General features: G+C 35.5%; 1 protein-coding gene across 1 annotated transcript in view; it reads left to right on the top strand.

The window, feature by feature from the left end:
- The window catches only part of ENDOD1 (endonuclease domain containing 1), a 33,909-nt gene extending 10,687 nt beyond the window's left edge, over positions 1 to 23,222 (top strand). Inside the window, exon 2 of the mRNA XM_074304482.1 lies at positions 20,360 to 23,222. Within this exon, the coding sequence (XP_074160583.1) occupies positions 20,360 to 21,559 (1,200 nt within the window). The 3' untranslated portion in view covers positions 21,560 to 23,222. The remainder of the gene's footprint in view (positions 1 to 20,359) is intronic.
- Positions 23,223 to 26,142: the final 2,920 nt, after the last annotated feature.

Below are 26,142 nucleotides of genomic sequence, written 5' to 3'. Positions count from 1 at the left end.
TAGCACAGTCCACTCCAACAACACATTTACTGTGAGAGTCCATTAGTCCCCTACATGAGAGTTAACGTGTCTACATAGCAGTACTGATTTGTTCAGCCCAGTACTAATCAGGATTGTTTTGCTGAATTAACAGATCTGCTGATGATGTAATTAGGTCACAGTGTTACTTTAGAAGCCAAGTTTTGACAGGATTTTATAATAAAGGAAGAGAAAAGCATTGAATCACATAGCACTAACATTTGGGAAATAAGAAAGAAAATCTGTTTTGTTTTTTGATCCCTTTTTTAGTCTGAAGATAGAGCAGACATCATAATTAATGGAGCTAATGAACCAGTATAATCACTTCATATGCTACTTTGATTGATTTTTATTTAATACATGTGTTGAAACATTTTAAAAATGCTTCTCTTCTAGTAATGGCCATTTTTTTTTTATTCCGTTGTTTCTCAAGCTAATCTGGTCACTGAACAAATCTGAAGCTTAAAATATATTGATGGTATAATGACCCCTGAAAAGAGACATGAGAACTGAATTCCCCCCCCTCCCTTTTTGCAGGGGGATGGAATACTAGGAATATGAAACATTGAATGTAATGTTGAACTTAGTTGAGATGACAGGTAAAGGGGAAGGAGACAAGTATTTATTAAGCATCTACTATGGACTAGGGATAGTAGGTGGTACAATGGTAGAGTGCTGATCTTAGAATTAGGAGATCTGATTTCAAATCCAACCTCAGAAATATCCTAGCTGTGTGACCCTAAGCAAGTCACTTAATCTGTTTGCTACTGGAGAAGGAAATAGCAAGCTACTTCAATATCTTTGCCAAGAAAATTGCATGAATTGGATATGACTGAAACAACTGAACAACAATGTAATAGGTACTGTGCTAAGCACTGTACAAATATTATCTTATTTGGCTTTCACAACTCTAGGAAAAAAGGTATATATGATCATTCTTGTTCAATCGAGGAAACTGAGGCAAAGGTTAAGGGGTATACCTGAGGTCAAGAATATGAATCTATATTTGATCTTAGGTCTTCCTAGCACTAGGACTAGAGCTCTATACTCTGTGCCACCTAACTATTTAGTTATTTTCCTCCCCCCTCCCTTTCTTTTTTATTCTTTGTTATAAGGGATGGATCTCTGGGCATGTAGAGAATAATATTATTAGAAAATAAAGAGAGGGAAAAGAAAGTTCATTGATACAGGAAACTCCTAAATGAAGAAAATCCCTCTGATGAGGGAAAGGAAAGGGGTAACCCCGTTTGCTGGTGCAAAGATAGTAAGATAATCCCATTAGGCGCACCCCTGTAAATGAATTTACAGGCCCAAAAACCTAGATTGATAAATCAAAGGTTTATTGTAGGAATTTGGAAGTAAAGCTCAGTTAGAAAGACGTCAGGGCCAGAGGTGGCCACTGGACAGGCAGGAATCCTTACATAGTCGGAAAGATACCATGTATTGGGGGGAAAGGGCTCCTGCAAAGAGAGAGCTCCAGTTTGGCCCTTTTATACCTAAAAGGAGATGGGCAGTACCCCAAGTTCTTGGCAGGCTCAGATCAGGTGGGGGCTGTGGGAAGCTGAGCGGATAGTGGGGGCTTTTGACCAGGATTTGTGAATCAAGGTCAGCCATGGTTATTGGGCAATCAGAAAGGAATCTTAAAGGGATCTCAACCCCTATCACCTCTACCATTTTCAGGTCAGGACCTTCTCTAACTTGAAGTCCTAGAGAGAGAGTTACCTAGAATACTGGAGTTTAAAGACCCTACAAAGATATATATATGTCAGAGGCAGGATCTCTGGTTCCCATTTTGTCTTCCCAAACAGTCTTGGTTCCCATCACCAGCTTCCTATTCATTCCAGCATACCTCTTCTCCCTGAAAGATTAAAGAAGGACAAATGGCCAGCTTTTCAAAAAATGGATGAGAATAATCTTTATACAACAGGCTTTTGAGCTTAACCCCAAGTTTTACTAAAAATCTTAGATATATTAGTAAAGGGTGGTTCATGAAAACCCAGAAAAAGAAGCTGATGGTCACAAAGAGTTAAGATACCTTCTCAAGAACAGGAAGTGCCTGTTCTGACTTCATTTCTTTCTTTTTTTATGGGGGTGGGGTGGAGGGACAAGATTGCATTATTGATAGACCATGGTTACTCTATAAATAACATTTAATTAGTTTTTAGCAAGCATTTGGTAATTTTTTTTTCATTCTATATATACACTGCCTAAGGATGTCCAGTAAATACAGATTGAAAAACATCAACTCATTTATAAAACTATGAAATCTTTTTAATAGTGCTGCAAGGTGGCACAGGGCAGGTTGGTTGTACGTAGCAGGTAAATGCCTGTGGCCAGTCTCTCTGCAGTAGTCCCTGTGAAACCTTGGCCTGGGCATCTGCTATTTATACACATTAAATGACTACAGTTGTCATAAGGAAACAAGCCCCTTTTAAAGCATATTGGGTCCAATAAACATGATACTAATACATAGTTACCATTATTTTCCAAAATGCTTTCTTATACATTGTATATTTTGATCGCTACTACAGTGAGAATGGGTATTATTAACATTAAATTGTTTATGAGAAAGCAAAGCTTCATAAAGATTACATAATTTAGAGTCACACAATCAGCAAATGAAAGAGGTGAGGCTTGAATTTCATCATTGATCTTTTCTTTCTTTCTATACAAAATGCTTAGAACAAACCTAAGAGGGAGGTAGTGCAATGACTGTTATCTCCATTTCACATATGGGACTCAAAGAGATTAAATATCTTCTACAAAGTCACATGGCTTTAATGGTCAACTAGCAGAGGCAGTTCTCTGCAACATAAAAATATATGTAATCCAAAGGGGATTTTTTTTTTAAAAGCAAAAATACTCATTTGCCTAAACAATTTCTTGAGGAGTAGGAAGGGAGGGATAATATACAATGCTCCAAAGTACAATATTCATTGTCATCTATTTTTTTTTAATACCTGGCCATCTAATCAGACAGTTTTTACCTGTCTTCTCAAATACTTCAAGCTGAGAACCACAACAAGCCTTCAAAGTGAAAGGCGTAGGAAGAAAAACCAAAGGAGCTAGAATTAATTTTTTTTAATTTTAATTTTTTTATTTAATAGTTTTTATTTACCAGATATATGCATGGATAATTTTACAACATTGACAATTGCCAAACTTTTTGTTCTAATTTTTCCCCTCCTTCCCCCCCAATGGCAGATTGACCAATACATGTTAAATATGTTAAAGTATAAATTAAATACAATATATGTATACATGTCCAAACAGTTGTTTTGTTGTACAAAAAGAATCGGACTTTGAAATAGTGTACAATTAGCCTGTGGAGGAAATCCAAAATGCAGGAGGACAAAAATAGAGGGATTGGGAATTCTATGTAGTGGTTCATAGTCATCTCCCAGAGTTCTTTCGCTGGAGTGTAGCTGGTTCAGTTCATTACTGCTCTATTGGAACTGATTTGGTTCATCTCATTGTTGAAAATGGCCACATCCATCAGAATTGATCAGTTGAAGTATACAACAATCTTCTGGTCCTGCTCATTTCACTCAGCATCAGTTGATGTGAGTCTCTCCAGGCCTCTCTGAAATCCTCCTGCTGGTCATTTCTTACAGAACAATAATATTCCATAACATTCATATACCACAATTTATTCAGCCATTCTCCATTTGATGGGCATCCACTCAGTTTACAGTTTCTGGCCACTACAAAGAGGGCTGCCACAAACATTCTTGCACATACAGGTCCCTTTTCCTTCTTTAAGATCTCTTTGGGATATAAGCACAGTAGTAACACTGCTGGGTCAAAGGGTATGCACAATTTAACAGCTTTTTGAGCATAGTTCCAAATTGCTAGAATTTTTTAAAAGAGAGAATTATTTCTTTTCCACTTAATAGTATTTTTCCAATTATGTATAAAATAATTTTCAACATTTGCTTTTGTATGATTTCCAAATTTATTTCTCCCTGCCTTCCTTCCTTCTCTTCTCCCTAAGACTAGTAGCAATCTGAGATAGCTTATACATATATAATAATTTAAAAAATATTTCCATATTAACTTGTGAAAGAAAAATCAGAACAAAAGGGAAAAAAACTATGAGAAAGAAAAAAAAGGTGAAAATAATATGCATCAGTCTGCATTTAGTCTCTATAGTTCTTTCTCTGGATGTGGATGGCATTTTTCATCACAAGTCTACTGTAATTATCTTAGGTGATTGTATTACTGAGAAGAGCCAAGCCTATCAAAATTGATCATCACACAATTTTCCTATTATTGTATAAAATGTTCTCCTGGTTCTGCTCACTTCACTCAGCATCAGTTCATGTAAGTCTTTCCATGTTTTTCTAAAGAAGTGCACCTGCTCATCATTTCTCAAAGAACAATAACAATAGTATTCCATCACATTTATATAACACAACTTATTCAGCCATTCTCCAACTGATGGGCATTCCCTCAATTTCCAATTTCTTGTCACCATAAAAAGAGCTGACACAAACATTTTTGCACATGTGAATCCTTTTCCTTTTTTATGATCTCTTTGGCATATAGACCCAATAATACACTGCTAGAACAAAGGTAGACATAATTTTATAGTCCTTTGGGCATAGGGACTAGCATAACATTATTTAACTTGGAGGGAAAGCCAAAGGAGAACCTCTATAGACTTCAAAAGATAAAATGCAGAGATAAGAAACTGATATTCTTTGTCCATCTTGAATAGATAATAAGAGGAAGTTGTTATGAACATATGAATATATCTTGTATAGTGGCATTAAAGGATATGTGAAAGATAGCTTGAGTATCTGCCCGTTATCTAAGACAGTTGTAGGTGGAGCCCTTGATGCTTTATAGCTTATTTCAATGTTCCTCTGTCCCTATTAACATTGCTAACAGGTAGTTCAAATTATGCTAAAAATGAAATAGTTTTTATTATTGTAAGGTTTCACAGAACCTTGAATAATGTTTCTCAAGCTTTGTACAAGAAGAATAGAATTCTATCAGGAGTTTGAAAAGTTCTGCCCAGTTCAGCAGTATCCTCCCTGCCCCTCACATTACTCTGGTTCTCTCTATAATCCAGCCCAACTGGACTATTCTAGGTTCCCCACTATGCTTCTTTGCATAGGCATCTATATTACCACTCAAACTTTTTCTTGCTGGAGTGACCTCTCTCCATCATTTTTTCTGCTTGCTTAAGTCTTCTTTGATCTTATCTGATCCACTATTTTGCGTGTCTCCAATGTACTATTTAGGGACAGTTAGATGGTCAGTGGATAGAATGCTGGGCTTGGAGTTAGGTAAACTCATCTTCCTGAGTTCAAATTTGGTCTCAGATACTTATTAGCTGTGTCACTTAGTCAACTATTTGCTTCAGTTCCCCATCTATAAAAAGAGCTGGAGAAGGAAATGACAAATCATTCTAGTATCTTTGCCAAGAAAACCCATGAAGAGTTGGTTGAATGTGACTGAAAAATGACTAAACAACAAAAAAATTAACTATTATGTATGTTATGATTATCCGTGTATTATTCATCATATATCTTTACTAGAATATAAACCCAAAGGCAACTAGATGGCCCATAGGTAGAGAGCTGAGATGCAAATCATCCTTTAGTCATCTAAATTCTGGGCAATTCATCTAATCATTCCATGCCTAAATTTCCTTATCTATAAAGTGAGGGACTTAATGATGAACTTAATGAAGTCTAAGAGCCCTTCTTAGCCTCACATCTATGACAAGGAATTGTGACTTATCTAAAATTTACACTTGTTTTTTCATGGAGCACTAGGCCCTGCACACTGTAGATATTTAATAAACTTTGAGCTTAGACATGAAAGATCAGGTCCCCAAGGACTTTGAGGAGGAAATGTTAGATTGCCCTTGTATAGACCACATGGTCTTTCCAAGACTTTTTCAGTCTGAATAAATGAATATAAAAGCATTTTAAAACATTTATTAAGCACTTACTATGTGCAAAGCACTATGTTAAGAGTAGGGGAGGGGTGGCTAGGTGGCACAGTAGATAGAACATTGGCACTGGGATCAGGAGTAGCTTAGTTCAAATCTGACCTCCAACACTTGATACTAACTAGCTGTGTCACCTTGGACAAGTAACTTAAGCACTTTCCCCTTCCCTTCCCTCACCCCCACTTCCCATGCCCGATTGCCTGGGGGAAAAAAAAGCAAGGAATACAAATGGAAAAACTGAGCTACTCCTTGCTCTGAAGCAAACATTCTGATAGAAGATGCAGTTTTAGGTACTAGTGGGATAGAAAGTCTCATTTTTGGTAAGGTGCAATGTCTAAGCAATGGAAACCAAGGGGGTGCTGTTGAACGTGTGATAACCAGTCACAACACACTTTTAAGTTTGATTTGCATTATTGATATTTTTTCTATCACTCATTTGGACTCTTATCTTTAGTCTAGCAACAATATACTTATTGACCCAACCACTCTCATTAAGATTAGTTTTTACATTTTAAAATATAGTAAAACTTTATTTACAAACATAAAACATATTTAGCCCTGGATATACAAAAACAGGTTTGGGTCACAGGCCTGGTTTGTTTGGACTCCTTGAATATCAACCTCGGTCACACTGAGACAATTAACAAAATAATAAAACACCTCTCTATAGTAGTTGCTTAGCTAAAAATTTAACAATCAGCTAGTTTTCAGGATATCCTTGGCAGTGCATTTTCTTTAATGCCATATGACTAATAAAAATCATATCTATTTCTAATTTTGAACCATTTTATCATTCCATAGACTTTGGTGCTGTGGACTTTTTTTTTCCATTTTCTTTTCTTTCTTTCTTTCTTTCTTTCTTTCTTTCTTTCTTTCTTTCTTTCTTTCTTTCTTTCTTTCTTTCTTTCTTTCTTTCTTTCTTTCTTTCTTTCTTTCTTTCTTTTTTTACTTCAGTAGCTGTGGTTATAAGGGTAAAGAGGCTTTGGCAGCAGTTGTCAGGTCCTATTGATGAGGTTTAGATTTGGGGAAACCAAATGAAATTAGGGTTTCTGGTGGTCCCGGAGTTAAATGAGGTCTAGTGACAGGTTTGGGGTTTAGGGAGTCAAATGGAGTTATGCTGCAACCTCTTAGGATTCGGCGCGAGGTAGGGAGTTTTGGAGACTCCCTTCTGGCAGCATAGAAGTTCTCTATAAAGGAATTTACAGACCCAAAAACCTACATTGATAAAAGAGGTTTATTATGGGGACTGGAAGTAAGGTTAAAGTCTGGTTAGGGAAATAGGTAAAGAAAGGATAGCACTGGAAAGAGTATTCCAGTGGGTAGAGGCCCTTGGTGTGCCAAGCATAGCATATCATGGCATGTTTGGAACCTCTGCAAAGGGAGGATTTTAGTTTGGCTCTTTTTATTATGAGAGATTTAGCTAACGGGGCCATGGGTAGAGTCCCAAATTAGCTCCACGCTGGATTTCAGCTAGGACTAGAATTTGAATTGAATTCAATGGATTTCCAGGACTGAGCTGACCTCACCCAGATAACAAAGATGAAACTGTCCTTGGGATGGGGTCCCTCACTGAGGCAGAGTTGAAACAGATTTTCTCCTTTAAGGATTTCCAGAGTTCTGGGGTCCCCTCTTCACTATCTATAGGGATTGCTTCCCTAGACTGAAGGCTGTTGGGGCTGGGATGAAAGCAGGGCTGGGGCAGGGAAGTGGGGGAGGAGAGTTGGTTTTCCTAGAGCTCCTGGGCTTACTTGTCCCAGTAGTAGTACTAAAATTCTAAATAGTCAGAGGAATTAAAGTACTTCATTCTGTTCCTGATCTTTCAATCTATAATCTAATTTGGCCAACTTTTTGTTACCATATTTTCTCTAATGGTTAAATAGGCCTTAAGTCTCTTGCTTGCTTTTTGTCAGCAATGTATATCAGGTGATGAATGTTTGGGGAGTATCAAACTGAGGAGGATAAAGAAAAGAACAAGAATCTAACTCCAGAAATCTCAGGCTAGTGAGGGAAAGAAGAAAAAGACAAAATTACTAAAGATCCAAAACTGAACTGATGGAAGTACAGAGTACAGTGAGAATTCAGAGGAAGAAGAGATTCCTACTTCCCATGAGAATATTCCCCTTTCTATATATGATGTCCTTACTTCTGCACCTTGGAGTTCTCTGGCTTTCTTTGAAGTGTTCACTCAAATGCTGGTTCCTAGGGTAACATTTTCCTTATCTTTATTTCCACCCCAGTTGATGCTGCTCTCTCTTTCCTTAAATAACCATGTGCATCCTCCTTAGCTGCTTACCCAGTGTTTTCCCCAGTAAAATGTAAGCTTGAGGGTAGACACTTGGTGTGTATCATCAGCCCAGTGACTTTCCCTGTGCCTTATACAATATCTTTCATGTCATATATGTTTCAGAAATTCTTATTCTATTGAAATAGAGGAGAGCTGCAAAGCATTATGGGAGAATAGAGAGATCATTACAGTGAATAAAACTAAATGCCAAGATTTATCGGTTCTTTGAAAATGAAAACAATATCCAATATGCTGTGGCCTATTTCTTCTTTGCTGTTCTTTTCTATTGGGAATAAGAAGAAAGGAAATCAGAGTAGTAGAAAGATTGTAAGCTGAGAAGTCAATGAAGTCCAATATATATTTGAAAAGAATTGCCTATTTTTACTAGGATATACTAAGAAAGCCTAAGTCCTGGAATTTTTAAAAATAAAAGTTACTTTAAAAAGTCCTAGATATACTTTTTGATACAGGTCAGTTTACTTAGCTAATAGCAATATCTCAAATTTACAAAGTACTATACTTTGAAATTTTTTTTCGTAACAACCTAGCTATATTCACTGCATATATTTACATGTTATATACATGTAGTTTATATATTAAGTACATGCATTTATGTGTAGGACAGTATCGACTACAAAAACCATCAGAGACTCTCAGTAAGAAAAAGCAAAAAGGGATTTATTATGATCTCTCAAATAAAGGGCATCTCAAAAAAAACCCTGCCAAGGTATTTGTCAGTAAAGGAATGTAGAATACAAACTGCAAAGAACAAGATTAAATAGACCAGAAGCCCTGCCCACCTTTTCTCCCATTGTTACACCCTACACGTGGAAATCTATCTCAGAAACAAAAGAATACAAGTCAATAATAAACTCTTAATTTAAATTTCCCTAGAGAACTGCAGTACAAGCAGATACCCTGATGAGAGAATTCAAAGCCATCATCACCTTTAAAAGAAGCACTTTAATGCTAATTAAAAGTTGATGGGAAACAGGAGGGGAATGTTCACTCAAGACAATGGAACACCTGCAACTTTTTAGCTATAATTCAACTTGTTATTATAAAGTCTCAAGTCAGAATTAGAGCATATTCTCATGAGAGGGTCTTCACTCAGTTCATCCCACACAATTTAAGCATTGTTTGATTTATTTACACATATTCTAAATTACGTGTATAAATATGTACATGTACAATATGAATATATTATGTTTATATATTTACATATTATACATATATCATACATATTACATATTATGCACATACTATTCACAAATTCAAATCCAGCCTCAGTCAGTCACTTGCTATGTGACACTGGACAATGTGTGAGTTAAGAAAACAACAGCTGTTTCCTTCAATTTTCTCATCTGTAAAATAGGGATAACAATTATACTTTACAGGGTTGTTGTGAGGATAAGATGAGATAATATGTGTAAAAATTTTTAGCACAGTGCCTGGCACATAATAAGCACTATATAAGTGTTAGTTATTTTTAATTAATTTCATCATTATCCTCATTGCAGTCTTGTGAGGTTGGTGGTACAAATATTATAGAACTGAACAAAATATTAGTCTGACTCACCGATTTTACAAATGCAGATGCTGAGGCCCAGAAAAGTTAGGTAACAGTGACAATAACTAACTGGAAGAAATCCACGTTTCTTTTGTTGTTGTTGTTGTTGAATGAGAAAGATTCATCTTCTGCTTTTATTTTTATTATTTTTTTGCTGAGGCAATTGGGGTTAAGTGACTTACCCAGCATCACATAGCCAGGAAGCAGCAAAGTATCTGAGGTCAAATTTGAACTCAGGTCCTCCTGACTTTAAGGCTGGTGCTCTATCCACTACACCACCTAGCTGCCTCCAAAATCTAGGTTTCTTGACTCCTAAAAACTGAGCTCAGAGTGTAAACAATATGCTGAAGACCACCCAATCAGGAAGGGACAGTGTAGGTCTCACTAACCCCAAGTCCATTTTCCCCAAGTCCTCTATTTCAATTTCACTCCTTAAGCAAACTTTGCCACTGGGCTCCAAGAAGGAAGAATTACCTGTTAATAGTATGTTTGAGGAGACTACAAATAGTTATCTTTCTTATTCTTTCATTTGCCATGAACACAGGGCACCATTCCATTATCTCTTTTCACTTTGGGTTTGGCTTAGAATATTTGCTTCTTTTTTGTTTTTCCCTTTGTTCAATTGTCTTTCTCCAACAAGCAAGCATTGGAAGAAAAGAGGCAAAAGAAGGGTTTAGGTGGGTAGGGAAGAATCTCCTTTTTTCTCTCCCCCTCCCCCATTTTTCCCTTTCCTTAAGATGTTTTCATTCTACTAAGAAATTTTTAATTCCCCAGCAAAGGGAAAATATTTTAGAAGCCAAGGGAAGAGAACTTTGGTGTTGTATTCTCCCACCTCCGCCCTCCCAAAAAGGTCAGTTTAGATTATTTCTTTTCTGAGAGATGAAGATGTTGGCACACCATAGATCAAGTCCTCCCCAAGCTTGATCTCCACCCATCCTTTTAATCTGCCTCCTCCCATTTTTTCAGTTCTACTAGTACTCTCACTCCTAGAGGGGAAAAGGCAGTTCCTTCCTGGAATCTTAATATATACTAATTCTTTCCATGGTTTGTTTTGATAGGACTTATGAAAAGCCTTCTGATCTTTGTTGCTTTCTAATGCCTTCAGAAATGCATTTTAAAGAATCAAAGAGCATCAGGGATCTCCTCAGTACTATATGTATATGGGTTTTTGGCTCTTAGGATCCACTAGGATTTCACAAAGAGAGAAGCATGAGTCCAAGTTGCTACCTGATAAAAGTAATCCATTTTGATGTCTGTGGATAAATAAGTTTTTTTTTTTTTAAAAGACTCCCTGGCTTTATGCAGTAGAAACAAAAATATTTCATTTATCCTTTCCATTCTGTTCTTCTTCCAGTAGCTCTTTCACTGAAATAGTAAAGGCCCCAAACATTACAAAGATGATTGAACCATAGGCTCAGGAGAAAGCTGGAGAGGACAACTAATTTATACTGTGTTGTCTGGAAATATCTGTACTAAACTGTCCTGGCAGATGCTTCTTTATCATTGGCTTAAAATTCTCCAGGGAAGGGAAATTTCCCTTCAGTGTTTAATAGTCCTGTCAAGAAGGCTTTCTTTGAAAGTAATTCTCTTATGCTGGACTTTAAATCCATAGTTGCTCAGCATCTTTGTAGAATAAACACTTAAACATTTAAAACTATAATTAAACATTCCCCATACCTTCTACCTTTTCTCCTCCAGACTATGTAATCTCAATTCTTTAGCCTTTCTGCAGAGATCATTTTGCTCAAAATAATCTAAAATAGATGGGGCTAGTATGTTGTGAGATAGCCCTGGGTGTTGCTGCCAGTGTCTTTAGAGAGGTAGAGTAGACCAGACAGATTACTTAAAAAAACTGGCTCTGTGATTGTGCTATTTGTGTCATGACCTTACTATTCCTTTCTTTAGATTGATTACTTACAAACTTACCGAATATATATTTCTTGGATAGCATTTTCCTTTCTCTCTATATCCTGGCTTTAGGACACTCTGCTGTTCATGTTTTAAGCAGGAAAACAAGTTATCTTCAGGGCCTGAAAAAAATCATCCTAGTGTTCTTTCTTTTGTCCCCTTTCTCTTATTGTTATTGGCTTTGACTTCTTAAAAGTCTTTGTCAGAGTGTTGTATTTGCAAATTCATTTTGAGGACAAAAACTTAACAAATTCTTAAGGAATTTGAGAGTCAAAGTTTAAATAAGATATACTGTCTGCTTTCATGGAGTTTCTAGTCCACTCCACAAATACTTATCATATATGCTATATGATAAGTTCATTAGCAAGTCACCAAAGTATTATAAGAAGTCTTGGGGCAATATTATTTTTTGAAAGGGCATCAGCGAAAGTGGTATCTTAGTTGATGTTTAAAGGGCAGTTTGTGATATGAGGGAAAGAGGGGAAAGGAAGGTTTTCTAGATAGAGCTAACAGTATGAACAAAGGCACAAAGAAGGGAGAATACAGGACATTGTCAGGAGGAAAGGAGTAGTAAAGTTTAGTTAGAGTACAGAGTAAGGTTAATGGAGAGGTTGAAGGGGAATAATAAAAGTGATAAGAGATAAAGATGGAAAACTAGAGTGACAGGTTCTAGACTATGAAGGGTTTTGAATGTCAGACAATGAAATCCTATCTTTATTTGGGAGCCAATAGGAGCTATCAAAGATTTTTGAGCAAAGTGATGATAGAATATTTTGGAGCCACTTCAAACTACTGGACAAAACTGATTGTTAAATTTTCAGGATGAGTATTTACATCTTGGAAATAGGCAAACACTCTATTAGGGCTTGATTCATTGTTTGAGATTACCTAGAATTACAAAAGTGATAGGGTTTTGAGTATTTTTTGTTTTTAATTGTTTGAATCATTGTCTAAGTCTTCATAACTCTAGTTGGGATTTTCTTGGCAAAGATAATAGAATGGTTTACCATTTCCTTCTTCAGCTCATTTTACAGATGACAAAATTGAAGCAAATAGTGTTGAATGATTGACCAGGATCACACAAGTTATTAAGTAATTGAGGTTGAATTTAAACTCAGGAAGAGTTATCTTTCTGAATCCAGACCAATACTCTTCTCCTATACCATGTAGCTGTCCCAAAACAGTTATAGAGAAAATATTAAAAATACAGATTAAACGGAAAAGTATGACCTAACTATATTATCTCCCTGGAGAATTGGTTGTTAAATATTTACCAGCAAACTATTGGATATAAACAGACACTATTTAAATCAATAAGCACTTGTTATCATTGTGCTAAGTGTGAATGGCATATAAATGCAATTCAAGAAAAAAAAATGTTCTTTCTCTCAAGGAATTAAGACAATATAGTAAAAGGAGCTGGAAAAAAACATGAGGCAAAGTCCAAAGTCTGAGCTTTTCCTCAAAATGGAAGTTTTAGGAGGAACACAACAATGAGAGAAGGAAAACATAGGAACAAGAGGAGAAAGCAGCTAAAATTTGGTGGCAAAGTATGGATAATGACTCATGGCACTCTGAGACCTTTTTCAAACTGGAAGTTCTAGAACACACTCAGCAATGAGAGAAGAAGGGCACAGATAACGCTATTTTGGGAGTTTGGACTTCTAGTCCTGGAGCTTAGGAGAGAATTAGATCAGAGGCATTGATTTAGGTGTTATTTGTACAACTTGTTGAAGTTAAGGGAGTGAGTTAGGTTTCCAAGGGAAAGTATGAAGAGAAGATCTCAAGTCTAGACCAGATTCCTGAAGAATACCTACAATAAAGGGCCAGAAGAAGAATGAATGAGAATGAGAAAGACTGGTCAGGAATGGTAACAAATTACATGAGCTGTCACTTGGGGAATGGGTCCAAAGGGAGTTTGTGTATATCACCAAAGCAGAGCACTCTTGGAGACCAAACAGTAGCCTGGTTTCATATGAAAAAAGGCAGGTATAGTCCAGAGACCCAAGGGAATTTGAAATCATCTCTTACCTCTTAGCCATGCTTTTCCTCTGGGAAAATGTTGTCAGTAGATGACAATAAATGCAATAATTAGATCATTAAGCAATCCCTATTGAGAGTCTGGAAAAATACATCTACCCTTCTTATTTCAAAGGGGAAAATAAATCTGTATTTTGTAATCAAATATTACTGATAATCATATTCATACTATGTCACATATACTTGTACATTTTATGGAAATTAGTCTGTTTTTACATATTCATTCATTTCTTCAGCAAACATTTATTAAGAGCTTATTTCATTCCAGATACTATAGATCTTTCCAACATCATCAGCAAATTTTTGTCTAAAAAGATATCAAAATGTATCTAGTTATTGAGGGAGTAAATAATACAAATATGGACAAAAGAATCCTAGCTAGTATAAGTCTCACTCAGACCATAGGATGAATAATGAAATAGGAGCACAGAGGAAATAAGCTTAGCAGTGAGATAGTACAGTAGATAGTGTGCCAGACTTGGAGTCAAGAAAACTTGAATTCAAATCCAGACTCATACACTTACTAGCTATAGGGTCCTTTATCTGTAAAATAGAGTAAATAAGTGTTTTATTTCAATTAATTTCAAATAATCCAAAGTTTCTGTTTTCTATAAAATATGCTGAGAGTCAAAATAACATCCATTACTTTAATGACCAAAGTCAAATTAGATTTATTAAAAATTGTTTATTCTGAACTTAAAACATAAAAAATGTCCAAATATACAACAGAGCTTCCAGAAGGTTTTATACAAAACAGTCAATCTCTATTTCTTACTTCTTGCTTGTTGATAATACATTTCATGTTAGTTTCAAAACTTTCTTGATTGTCTATCCTTCCTTCTGAACATCCTTCTATTTTCTTCTGTACATTTAAAGAAAAAATGTCAATAACCTTCTTTACATCATTATTAGTTCTCTTGGACCTTACCCCTTTCAGTTAAAACCTGAGAAAAACAGAAAAGCCCTTTTAACAAATAAATTTAGTCAAGTAAAAAACATTTATTCTGTAGTTGTGTCCAAAAATATATGTCTCTTTCAGCATCTAGGCTAAATAAACACCATTGTTTACAACTTAAAGACTTTTGACCATGAGGCTTGAGGCTTTAGTGATCCTTAGTTCTTGCTTAATGTTCTGATCACATGGCTATTATTATAATTAAGGAATGCAAGTTTGTATTTCCATGGTGCTTTTCACCCAACTAGGAGTTGAGGCAATATTATTAATTCTTTTTTTTTTTTTTTTTAACAACATCATGTTTCCTCCCACTATCCACTCCTTCTTTCCCAGAGAGCCATCTCATATAACAACTATTATTTTTAAAGACAAAGAAAAGAATGCAAAATCAGCACAATTAATACATTAAAATGTCTGAAAATATATGCAATATACAACATTTTTGGACCACCCACCTCAGCAAAGGAGTGTGGTGGAAATGTCTTCCCATATCTCTTCTTTCAAATTATGCTTATCCTTAAGAGTTTTGCAGCTGAGGCAATATTCTACAAAAGGAATGGAATTTTTAGCTCTCTTCTACGACAGCCAAGTTATGTAGTAGGATATGGGGCTAGAGAGCTTTTTAAACCCGTACTTGGTTGAGAGAAGGAATGAAACTATAGAAATATCACCTTATGGCTCCCTCTGCAGTACATTTTCAATAAACTGTTGTTTGAATTGACTTTTCCCTTCCTTTCACTCATTCTGCCTTCAAGAAAAATCCTGGTGTACCAAGAAGAAATGCATACCTATTACCTCTCTGCAAGGACTAGTTCCATTTTGTAGGCTACCGTTGGGTGTTTGGAAAAGAATTAATGAGCTACATGCATTTATAACATACCTATGTGCAAGGAACTGTGCTTCCTTTTTCTTATCCTCCTCCCTCCATGCTTGCACTGTAGATATATATGAACATGAATAAGTACAATTTTTGCCTTCCTCTTGCTTTTATAATCCAGGTATGTAGAGAAGATGCATACATATAAATAACATCCTGCCCTGGTGAGACCACTGAAAGCTAGGGAGGAAACACAGAGAAGAGTGTTCATTGTAGAAAAGGGGAAGTAGAACAAAGCATTTCTTAATAATACCCAAAATCTCCCAGTGCCTTACATTGTTATATCAAAATAAGGATGTAAGTTGACCACTAGAAAACAAGTCCATTCTTATATCCCAAAGATATTAAAGGAGGGAAAGGAATCTACACATGCAAAAATGTTTTTAGCAGCCTTTTTTGTAATGGCAAGAAACCGAGTGGATGTCCATCAATTGGAAAATGGCTGAATAAGTTATAGTATATGAATGTGATGGAATATTATTGTTCCATAAGAAATGATCAGCAGGATGATTTTAGAGAGTCTAGGAGAGACCTACATGAACTGACACTAAGTGAAATGAGCAGAACCAGGAGATCATTGTACATTAGCAACAAGAATATTATATGATGATCAATTCTGATGAATGTGACTCTTTCTAACAATGATATGATTCAGATCAGTTCCAATAATCCAATAATCATAAATATGATAAAGAGAGCCATCTACACCCAGAGAGAGGACTGGGGAAACTAATTGAGTGTGGACCACAACATAGCATTTTCACTCTTTCTGTTGTTGTTTACTTACATTTTTTTTCTTTTTCAGGTTTTTTTTTCGTGATCTGATTTTTCTTGTGCAGCAACATAATTGTATAAATATGTATACATATATTGGATTTAACATTTATTTTAATACATTTAATATGTATGGAATTACCTGCCATCTAGGGGACGGGGTGAAGGGAAGGAAGGGAAAATTTGGAACGCAAGATTTTGTAAAGGTCAATGTTGAAAAATTACTCATGCATATGTTTTGTAAATAAAAAGCTTTAATTAAAAAATAATAATAATAAAAGAAAAGAAAACAAGCCCATCCAACTACACTAATTTTTTTTATTGATACTTTTTATTTTTATGTAACTTTCATTTCTAATATATCACTCCCCTATCCACTTAGCTTTCCCTTGCTACAAAAATTTAAAAATAAATTTAGGAAAATAAGTAATATTTCAGCTGATTGTATATGATATATTCCACACTCTTATTCATTCTCTGTGCAAATACAGGATAGAAATGTATTTTTTCAACTTTTCTATTACCAAATGTGCTCATTATATTTGTATGATGTTAGGTTTCTGGGTTTGTTTGGGGGTTTTTGTTGTTGTTCTTTCCATTTACATTATAGTTGTTATATATAATATTTTCCTGTTTCTGTGTAATTTACTGAGAATTTGTCTTTCCATGTTTCTCATTTGTTTTCATATTCATCATTTCTTATGGTGCAATAATATTCCATTGCTTCTATAAACCAAAAATTTTTTAGCCATTCCATTCAGAAATCAATGTGTACTTACTTTCCTGATTTTTTGCTGCTACCCAAAAAAAGCTATGAATAGTTTGGTCTATAAATACAAATACCAGTCATTTAAAAAATGTCATCAAGAAATTAAATCCAAACGAACACAGTTAAGATTCAATTTTGTCCTGGTTTGGATATTTTAAATGTGCTTAAGTGTGTAAGAATCAACACTAAACTCAGTATCTTTTCCCCAGTTTGATTTAGTTGCCCTGATTAAAGATATACATGTGTTTATCCACACCACAACTTATACACTTTTACTACAAATATGTGCCTTGAATTGTAGCCAACAATTGGAAAGTTTCTGTTGATTGCTTGAATTGCAGTCCTAATTTTTATGAGTGTTGACATCAATTTTTCTTGTTTTCATTCTAATGTTTAGTTATTCCAGTCTAACTGACAAATTTGTCCCAAAGGAGTCATGAAATATATAGAAACATGAAAAAGTAAAAACAAGTCTAAGGATATGGAGAGGAACCTTTTTTTTTTTTTAAGTTTTCCAGTTGACAGGATTTTGGGCTGTTTGGGCTGATATAAGAATATTGTTAAAGAGTACTTTAGTACTAAGTACTTGCAAACCTTTACCTCTATATAAACGAACTGATATTTCATTCCTTGATGACCTCTTTATGTGTCAGATTCTGACTCAATGAAGGAGTGGGAAGAGTTAGGACAAATTGTAACAGACATGGTATTCCAGTGTGCAAAGATTTTATAAATCCTAAAGATGAATACATTCTGATTCATACCTTCCTGCATACTTTCAAGCACCCTTTACAGCCTTATAAACTTTCATTTGGCATTTAAAACCCTTAATTATCTAACTTGGACTTATCTTTCATAGCTTCTTTCACATTGTTTACTCCCCATGTATTCACTGATCTTCAGCTAAACTTGTCTACTTGAGGTTCCCTATATACAATATTTCAGCTTTTGGAGGCAAAGGATCTTTCCAACATAGAACTTTGCCATAGTAGGTGATTAACAAAATGTATGTTGAATTGAATTGGAAATAATTATTACTTAGTTTGATATAGCTGACTTTTGATGAAGTAGAGCTGGTCAATGGGCATCCTTGTCTTTGGCATTAGTTTCTAGAAAATCCTACCAAAGATACTATTTCTATATTATTACCATTGCAATGGCAGGTGAAATCACATGTGCAAAATTATTGTGTGACTGTGCCAGCCTGCAGACTGTAATGGTGAAAAGCATGTCCTGTGCTACTGACATATCATTTTGATGGTTACTCAGGAAAGCAAAAATAACCTTACATAACATTTTTTGGGCCTGATTTCAGTAATTCTCCACATTACTACTCACAATCACCATTTAGGTCATGCAGTTCCACTAAATACAGGACAATTTTGTTGTAATGTTCACCTTTCTAATTGGATGTTTTGTTTTGTTTGGACCTATGATTTCACCATGTGGGAAACTTCCTGCTGAAGAAACTTCTCCCAATGCAGATCAGCAACCATTCTGCAATTTAGAGAATCAAGAGAAGGGGGAAGAGGGACTAGAATGTTAAGAGATTTCCTGTATTTAGGATATGTCAGAGGTGGAAATCAAATGCAGGTCATTCTGATTCTGAAGCCAGCTGTCCGGACATTGTGTCCAGGTACCTCTCTCTGATTCTTTAGGTTTTTAATCAATAATACTGGTATCAAACATCTTTATTCCAAAATATCAGGCTAAATTGGATGTATAAATGGGATAAACTATCTTTTGCTCAATGTTACAAATCACTGTTGTAATTCCTGAAATTACAGAACATTTAAAAATGTTTCTGCTTCATAATGAGCACATTAAGGTCTTTCATTATAATCCCTGTCAGAACTAAACATGTTTCTATATCCCCGACCATCCGTTTTTACAAACCAAATTTCCTACCCATTCTTTAAAGCTCAACTGAAATGCTATGCCCTTCACAAATGAGTAAGGACAACCTCATAGTATACTTTGTTCTGCTATTATGTCTTTTTTTTTTAATTGTTGTATGTATGGGTCATTTTCCTCTTTTATCTTTATTTGAGTATTTTTTAATTTACTTGATATTTTATTTTTCCCAGTTACATGTAAAACAATTTTTAACATTTGTTTTTAAAACTTTGATTTGATTCTCCCTTTCTTTCTCTCTACCTCTAGCCCATATTAAGAAGTTATGCAAATGTTTCCATAAAAGTCATGTTGTGAAAGAAAACATTATGTTATTATTTCTAATGACTTCATCATGTCATATTATGTATTGAAGTTATGGATCATGTTTTTACTAAACTCAAAGTCACTTGTGAGCAAGGATACTATGATTTAAGGTTTTTTTCCCTCTCTATCATTTTTACCCTTGATATCCTAGGAAAAAAGAGAAAAACAAAATTCTTGTGTCAAATTATTCACTGTTAGGAAAAACACATTTCCATATTGTCCTTAACCAAAAATGTGCATTGTTCTGCATAGTCTAACAGCATCTCTCTATCAGGGGGTAGGTAACATTGTTTCCTCACTATCATCTTTGTGGAATCATAATTGAGCATTGGTTTGATCAGAGTTTTTAAGTCTTTCAAAGTCTTTTTATTTTTATAGTGCTGATGCCATAGTATAAAGTATCCTCTTGATTCCATCCTTTTTACTCTGAATCAACATATACAAGTCTTTCCATATTTCTCTGAAACTGTCTTCATCAGAACATTATATAATGTAACAATAATATTGTGTTATGAATGTCTTAGCTGTTCTCAACAATAAAATTATCCAGTGGATATTTAATGGATGCAAAATGCTATTCATATCCTGAGAAAGAACTGATGGATCTGATTGCAGATTTTTCACTATTTTTTTGTGTTTTTTTTTCTTTTGGTCTGTTTTTTCTTTCACAATGTGACTAGTATGGAAATGTTTTACATGATTGCACACGTACACATACAAAAGGAACTATTTCCATCATTTCCTACATTACAATATTATTCTGTTACATTTATATACCATAATTTATTAAGCCATTTCCCAATTGATTGGCGCTCCAATTATGTTTTTATTTTTTTCCAACTTTCTCCTTTCCCTCTTGTCCAGCACCAGCACTCAGCATACAGAAAGCACTTAATATCCATGTTTTGTTTGAAAGAATATGCCATGTTTTAATGAGCTTTTGATTTAATTAAATATGGTGTTCCCTCTTCTCTTTCAGATAGATGATCCCAAAAGCAACTTTGGAGAAATGATGAATGAAGAAGATGCCGTTAGCTCTGTAAATAATCTTGGAAGCAAACAGGCCTTAAGTTCTGACTACCTGGATTCTGAGTATCAAAAAGGACAACTATACCTCAGTTCTCTTAACAGTGATGATTTCCAGGTGGCGACATATACCCTCACAAATGCTGCACCTATGACTCAATCATTCAGGGATAGGTGGTACATGAATGTGAATAGCCTAATGGACCTTGCCTTGGCCCCATATTGTGGGAATGGGGATGACCTCTATGTCATTGCAGGAGCAGTACCCTCAGACCACAGACTTAAGGACAAAGTATCTGTCCCTGACTTTGTTTGGTTGGCTGCTTGCTGTGCTGCTCCTGGAGGATGGGCTATGGGATTCATCAAGCATATGAGGGATGGGGATATCATAGAAGATGTGATGGTAAAAGATCTTGAAAAGATGCTTCCATCTGGGACTCAGCTGTTCCAAAATAATTGTGGTGAAGCAGACCAAGACACAGAGAAAATGAAAAAAATATTAGAAAAAGTTAACCATGTACAGGATGAAGAGAGAGCGGTCCAAGCTAAGTCAAGTTCTAGCCAATTATCCAGTACTCGGAACAAACGATCTGTTCCGTCATTGCCAGAGGAAGCCAATGAGAGCAGTTTTCTTAGAACAATTGGGAGCATTGTTGCCACGCCTTTTGTCAAACTTTTCCAATTAATATACTACCTTGTAGTTGGAATTCTGAAAAATGTTATCTATTGCCTATGGTACATTACCAAGCAATTTATGGGTATTCTGGAAAATGGAATCCACAGAATGTGCTCAGCAACTGTGTCATATATCATGGCCATAGGGGAAGAACTGGTGAGCATTCCCTGGAAAGTAGTCAAAGTCATTGTCAAAATCATCAGGGCTTTTCTACGCATTCTCTGCTGCCTGATGAAAACCATTTGCCGAATTCTGAGTATCCCTATCAGAATCTTTGTGGACATTGTCAGTTTCCCCATGTATACAGCTTGTGCAATCCCAACTGTTCTTAAAGATATTGCTGTAGGCCTGGGGGGCACTTTCTGTCTCCTCCTGAACACCATCTTTGGCACTGTTGGCAGCCTGTTTCATGTGTTTTTTAGTGTCTTTAAACGGATTGGCTTTAAGGTATCTTACGACAACTCTGGGGAGTTGTAGAAAGAAGAATGGAACAGGAGAATCCATCCACTGAGACTGTGACTTTTTGTAAGGGAGAATCAGAATGATTACTCTTTTCAACATGTGGCTTCCTGTTCTTAATTCACATGATATTTTGGGCACTGATAATATTTCAAATTCACTTAGAGTTTAAGGGGAAGCTGCCTCTGATTGCAAAGAAATAATACTATGATTTAGAATTTTCTGCTAGTAAAGTATCAAGGGCTGAAAGTTGAGGGTTAACTAATCCTTATGGCTTGATAGTTTAATTTGGTCAGGTGGTCAGTTCTTTACTATTAATAAATTAGAGAAATGACAGTTGTCTTTTTCTCAGAAAGTGGCTTACACCATAGGAGATTGTTAGTGATAGTTGAGAATCAGAGGGAGTAATATGTTCATCTAAAGTGTTTTCTGAAACCTGGGGAAAGGAATTTGTTTCTTTGAAATTTAATTCCTCTCATCTAATCTAATTGAATCCAATAAAGTCAGATGTTTGTAGCTGATTCATGAATCATCTTCCAATATCATGACTTTGGAGAAATAGAAAACTTGCTAGTCTAAGATGCTGAAAGTTTCACTACCATTGGATGAGAGGATTGCCACAATCTAAGAAACTTCTTTGGACTTTCAAAGCCCCCCAAAATCTAGTTATGGTTTTTAATTTTTCTTAGTTGAACATCATTACATAGTCCTCACAGATAATGGATGTTTTTGCAAAATGTGACCTAATGAGGTGAGAAAGTAAGTCCAGAATTCTCTTGGCACTCAGCAAGTATAATATTCCTCTCTAGGGCAAATAACCCAAGAAGGATAAGAATTCAGAATCAAAACTTTGTTTGGTCTTGCATAGTTTAGGGGCTTATGGAATCTTTCACCAAGCCAAGAAACTGATACCAACTTAAAGGTGACCTGAAAATCTCATGCCAAGAATCCCCCATCATCAGCTAATATGATTTACCAAGTAAATTTGGGCTTCTGTACAAGTCAATTTAATGAACATATTCCCTTATACATCAAGGCAAATGATAAAACTGAAGCACTTTAAATGGGTCCCTAAAGAATTATTTTGGTTAGAGAAAAAAAGGCTTACACTCAGAAGAATTCAAATTCATGTATTTTCAGTTAGTATAATAGAGGGAAAAAGCTAAAAAGCTTCTTAGGAAACTAGATCTTTATTTAAGAAATGTCTCATGGGAAAATACACTTTTGTGGGCAATAGGTCAATGGATTTAAGACTCTTACAATATATTCTTTAGATCACAATCTACTAGGGAATTAATTTTTTCTCATGATCACAGATATTATGCAAGTAAACATCTCTATTTTCCTACCTCTTAAAGACAAATTCACTAACTCAAAACCTTTGGAGGAAGCAAAACCACACTCCTCAGGATTTACTCTGCTTCTGACACTGGATCATTGCCCATGGCAAAGATTGAATAATTTTTAAAAAATGAGGGGTCAGAGGAAGAGCTATGAATCAGGAGGAAGTTGGGTATGAAACCCTGACACCAGAGGCATCTGCCCTTTGTATTTTATTATCAGAAAGTCAGGTTTACAAATTAAGAGGCAGGAAGGAAACATTTTTACTGTAGATATAGAGACTAGTCATTTGTATTGGGATGGTGACTGGAAAATGTTAGTGCAATAAAACTGAAAATAAGATCATTGTATTTAATTTAAAAAGAATTGTAATTAGCAAGGTAAAATCATGATAGATCCATGATGTAAGACTTGAAACACAAGTCCTGGATAGGCTTGAGGTTGGAAAATATAGTCCATATTTAGATTTTTGATTAATGTAACAATATTCAACCATATACTTGCATTCCACAAGTAATATGTGGCCAGAAAAAACTTTCCATTGGTAATATGGTATGATGAAAGGAGTATTGATTCTGAAGTGAGAGGACCTGGGTTCAAATCCTGGATAAATTACTTAATCCCTCTGGGCCTCCATTTCCTCATCTATAAAATGAAGGGATTGGACTATTTGGCTTCTGAGGTCATCTGATCTGGGTCTATGATCCTATGAACTATGGAAGTGATTAAAGAACAGAAAATGGTGGTATTTTGTATTGATGAAACTGATTCATAGAATCATCATAGAGAAAGGAAGCAATGTAATCTTTGAATCTTAGAGTTGAAAGGGACATTCTCATTTTATAGATCAAGAAACTGAGGCCCACAGAAGATAAATGTCATCTTTAAGATTATAAAGCTAGTTAGTGGTAGAGTCTGGATAAGAACTTGGATATCTTGTCTTCCCTTCTATCAGACTTATTTCAGTGTTTACTTCTGGCTTTTGTAGTCTAAGAGGAGCAGGCAACTGATCCTATCTGCCTGTAGCACCATGACCAACCCAAATGTGGTATTCTAAACATGTTTAGTAACTGAAAAATAACTTATTTAACTCTTTGAGTTCATTGCATTATACATACTATGGCCTTCTTGAGAAACTTGGGAAAGGAGAAGAAAGCAAAATGCCTACCAGTTAGAGAATTGATGTAGCCATAGTTGCACTGAGCATGTCTACTGTATATTTGCTGATCCTCTCTCTCTGCTGAGACTGGGTTGATGTTGCCTTAAGCCCTGCCAAGGGATCAGCTTAGGGAATAGCACTAATAGAGCCATTTTGCTTGGGCTTTGATTGAAGAGCAGTGGAGATTTAGGATTATGAACTTTATTTCTATGTTGAGGATTTTGTTGTTCTTTTTTCATACTCATTGTAGCTTTGTGGAAGGATTGTGAATATGTGATTTTATTTTATTTTATTTTAATTGCTTTTTTAGGATGGGGGAAAAAGTCCAGATTTGTGATTCCTTCAGTGTATGGAATCTCAGGTGTAGAAACTTCCTACATCTATGCAGGTAGATATTTATAAAGCAAATAGCTGTAGAGAATTTAAAAGACAACCTAAATCACTTAGTTCAGAGGCAAGACCTGAACCCAGACCTTCTTTGGCACCAGAGCTGGCTTTCTGTCTATTCTGTCAGGCTGCCTCTCAACGTCCTGATGAAGAAACCTTTTATCCAATTTGGACATTATCTAGATCCTTTTTCCCCCTTTCCTTTTCCCTTGTCCCATCCAACTTTTTTTGGTTACCTCATTCTCTGTATAGCATTTCCAATTAGCTAGGTATTAGGGAACTGGAGAAAAGTCAGAGGAAGGGAATATCTAACAAGTGATAATTTGACCTTTTGGAGTTTACAACTCAAGACTCAAGGCATAGTGTAGAATACACTGTGGGAACTCAATAAGCAAATGCTTGTTGACTGACTGCAACTTGTTAGCAAGTCTGGTGACAGATTGACTGGAGAAGGAAGCCACTAGCTCAAATCAGGTTTAGGAATTATCTGTTTATTTCATCAAACTTTATTCTCCTTGTTCCATATTAACTCGAACAAAAGCACTGATTTCCAAAAACAACTTTCATTTCTTTTGCTTTGAAACTTGAGAACATTTGTGAAGAAAAGAAAGTGGCTATAATCCACAGGGCAAGTATTAGAAATATTTTTTCAAGGCCATGTCTCTGGGAAACAATCTTTGGCTCAGCCATTTCAGAAATAACAGTATTTGTGATGTTTTATATGAATGACACTCTAAGGGCTCTTTTCTCATAGATTTTGCCCTGCATTGACAATAATGCCGATAACTATCTTTATTGGTTACTAAAATCCCCACTGTCTGAAGGGAAAAGGCACAGTGTCTAAAAAAAAAATTGCACTTCTCTTGGGCTCTGTGTCTCAGTCTTCTTTGCAAATGACAGAGATAAAGGCAGGAAATCTTGGCTGCTTCCCCAGTGCCAGCTGGGGCTTGTGTCTCATTGTGTCTTGTTCTGTGTTTGGCAGCTGCTTGGGATACAATAAATGCTACAAAGAAACAACAACTTGCTGGTAACAATTTCATAATACTCCTTAAAATGTGGGTCTTCCGGTACCAAACATTCCCAAGTTTTTCAATTCCACCCCAGCCAGGCACTTTGCATGATATATTGACTGCTAATTAGGACCGTAGCAAGTCCATCCAAATTAAGAACAATGACAACATCTAAACATGTATATATCACTATTGAAAACTTCCCCAAACACTTCTTTTTTTTCCTATCAAGCAGAAAGCCTGAAAGAAATTCGTAAAGCACTCATGCAAGCAATAGCTTGGGTTTTTTCTGTTCTCCTTATTTGTGCTTGAATATGGCATAAGCTTGATTTCATTGTTGATAACCACATAATAAATAATAATAATTAAATAATAATTAAAAAAAAAAACTAGATTGTGGATTGCCTTTTGTTAATCAACTAAACCAAAGGGCAGCAGTGACAATTAAATTTGCATTGTACTGGCCATTCTTCCTTGGTTCTATGCTCCATTTGGAAAATTTGCCAAATCTTAATCTGGAGTTATTTGCTGCAAAGGTGTTAGAATCAAAGGTTGTAAGAGTTACAATGAAGCTAAACATACTGTTGCAGTAAGAAAATGCTGAATTTGTCGTGAAAAGACTTAACTTTCATCTCCTAGTTCTGCTATTTAACACCTATGTGACCTTAGTGACCATTGGGCCTCAGTTTATCATTTGTAAGTGT

The sequence above is a fragment of the Sminthopsis crassicaudata genome, chromosome 3, assembly GCF_048593235.1.
Source record: "Sminthopsis crassicaudata isolate SCR6 chromosome 3, ASM4859323v1, whole genome shotgun sequence".
In the NCBI taxonomy this organism is placed as follows: Eukaryota; Metazoa; Chordata; class Mammalia; order Dasyuromorphia; family Dasyuridae; genus Sminthopsis; species Sminthopsis crassicaudata.
Note: the sequence above shows the minus strand (reverse complement) of the source record. Positions and strands in the feature narration are given on the sequence as shown.